Source organism: Argopecten irradians, chromosome 11, assembly GCF_041381155.1.
Source record: "Argopecten irradians isolate NY chromosome 11, Ai_NY, whole genome shotgun sequence".
NCBI lineage: Eukaryota > Metazoa > Mollusca > Bivalvia > Pectinida > Pectinidae > Argopecten > Argopecten irradians.
Window position 1 is genome coordinate 22,437,576 of NC_091144.1, and position 1,453 is coordinate 22,439,028.

Genomic DNA, 1,453 nt, shown 5'->3' on the forward strand with positions numbered 1-1,453 from the left:
TCCTTTCATATATCCTAAATCCCAGCGGAATACTATTGCTACTCCTTCGAATTGGCATCAATACCGTAACATTTACCTTGACAGGTGATTTTTGACTAACACTTTTTTTATATCACTTTCACCACATTTACATAACTTTATGGTTGATCATCAGGTATAACTTTCATTTATTAGCCACAACACAATCTAACCACCGTAAATCCCAATGGTAAAGGTAAATTTCAATTACAAGCGTTGATCCCAGTCGCAGCTATAAATCCCAATTGTAAAGGTAAATTTCAATTACAACCGTTGATCCCAGTCGTAGCTATAAATCCCAATGGTAAACGTAAATCCCAACCGTAACTTTAAATCCAGAATGAATAAACACAAAAACTCTCATGCCCCAGGCATTTTCACTTACTGCACATTATATGCTCCAAATACTTTTACATGATTTTCAGGTTTACACTTATATCCCATGAACAGAACTTTATTCTTATTTAACACTCATAATGAGAATTTTTGCTAATATGAACTTTTGCTCTACACTTCCACCAATCCGTCGAATCTTTATGATCCTTCAGAATAATCCAACATTTAAAAATGCACTTTTTATCGATATATCACGATCTTATTTTTCAATAAAACTTAAATTCCAAATATAACACACAATACCGGAATGTAGACATACACTTTTAGAAATATACAGAAAACTATAGAAACATTAATTATGCACTAAAATGGCCACTCACACATTATACTATTTTTCTCTTTTTCCGTATTTGAAGCACTTATTCCACTACTTTAGCTCTGTTGGGGCAACACGCTGTAACTCTGCTGTTGTTTGCTGGATGAGTCCCCAGATTGAACATAAAAGCTGTGGTGGAATTGCTCCTCTATTCCTTAAACCCTGGATGGCAGTTAATGCTTTCTGAAGATCACCTTGTATGATCTCCGCGAGTTGACGGTTGTACCTCCTTGATCTGGTTTCCATTGCTGCTAGTTGGTCCAAGACTTGACTATTTTGTGCAGTGTGTAGCTGCAGAAGATTTTCAATTTTTACAGCAATTCTTTTTAAACTCAGTTCTATTACACTTTCGTTGCTTTGAACTTGTGAAAGATTGTAAGTTGGTGGTTCCGGTGCCTCGGGATCAGGCAAGATCCCACACGTGAAATCATTTGCTGGGGAAACTGGCTGTATAGATGTTACATCATCAACCAACGTATTGATGAAATCTGTTTCCTTTTCATCCCTCACTGGAGTTGCTGCTCCCGAAGACATATCTGATTTTTTATGTAGCCTGGATCCTAAATGCTTTTTCAGTTTTTCGTTGGTTTGGAAACGTTTTTTACAAGTGGTACACTGGAATTCCGATAGTTCCCAAGATAAGTGTGTCTCTATATGTCGCCTTAATCCTTGTTTGGTGGTTAACTTCTTCTCACAAACGTCACAGTTGAAGGTCTTGCTCAT

At 36.8% G+C, this 1,453-nt stretch overlaps 1 protein-coding gene across 1 annotated transcript; it reads right to left on the reverse strand.

Annotated features, from left to right (window-relative positions):
• Positions 1-781: 781 nt before the first annotated feature.
• LOC138334488 (protein suppressor of hairy wing-like) lies at positions 782-1,453 on the reverse strand. Its single transcript, XM_069283145.1, has one exon. It carries the CDS (start codon positions 1,451-1,453, stop codon positions 782-784), a length of 672 nt encoding a protein of 223 aa, XP_069139246.1.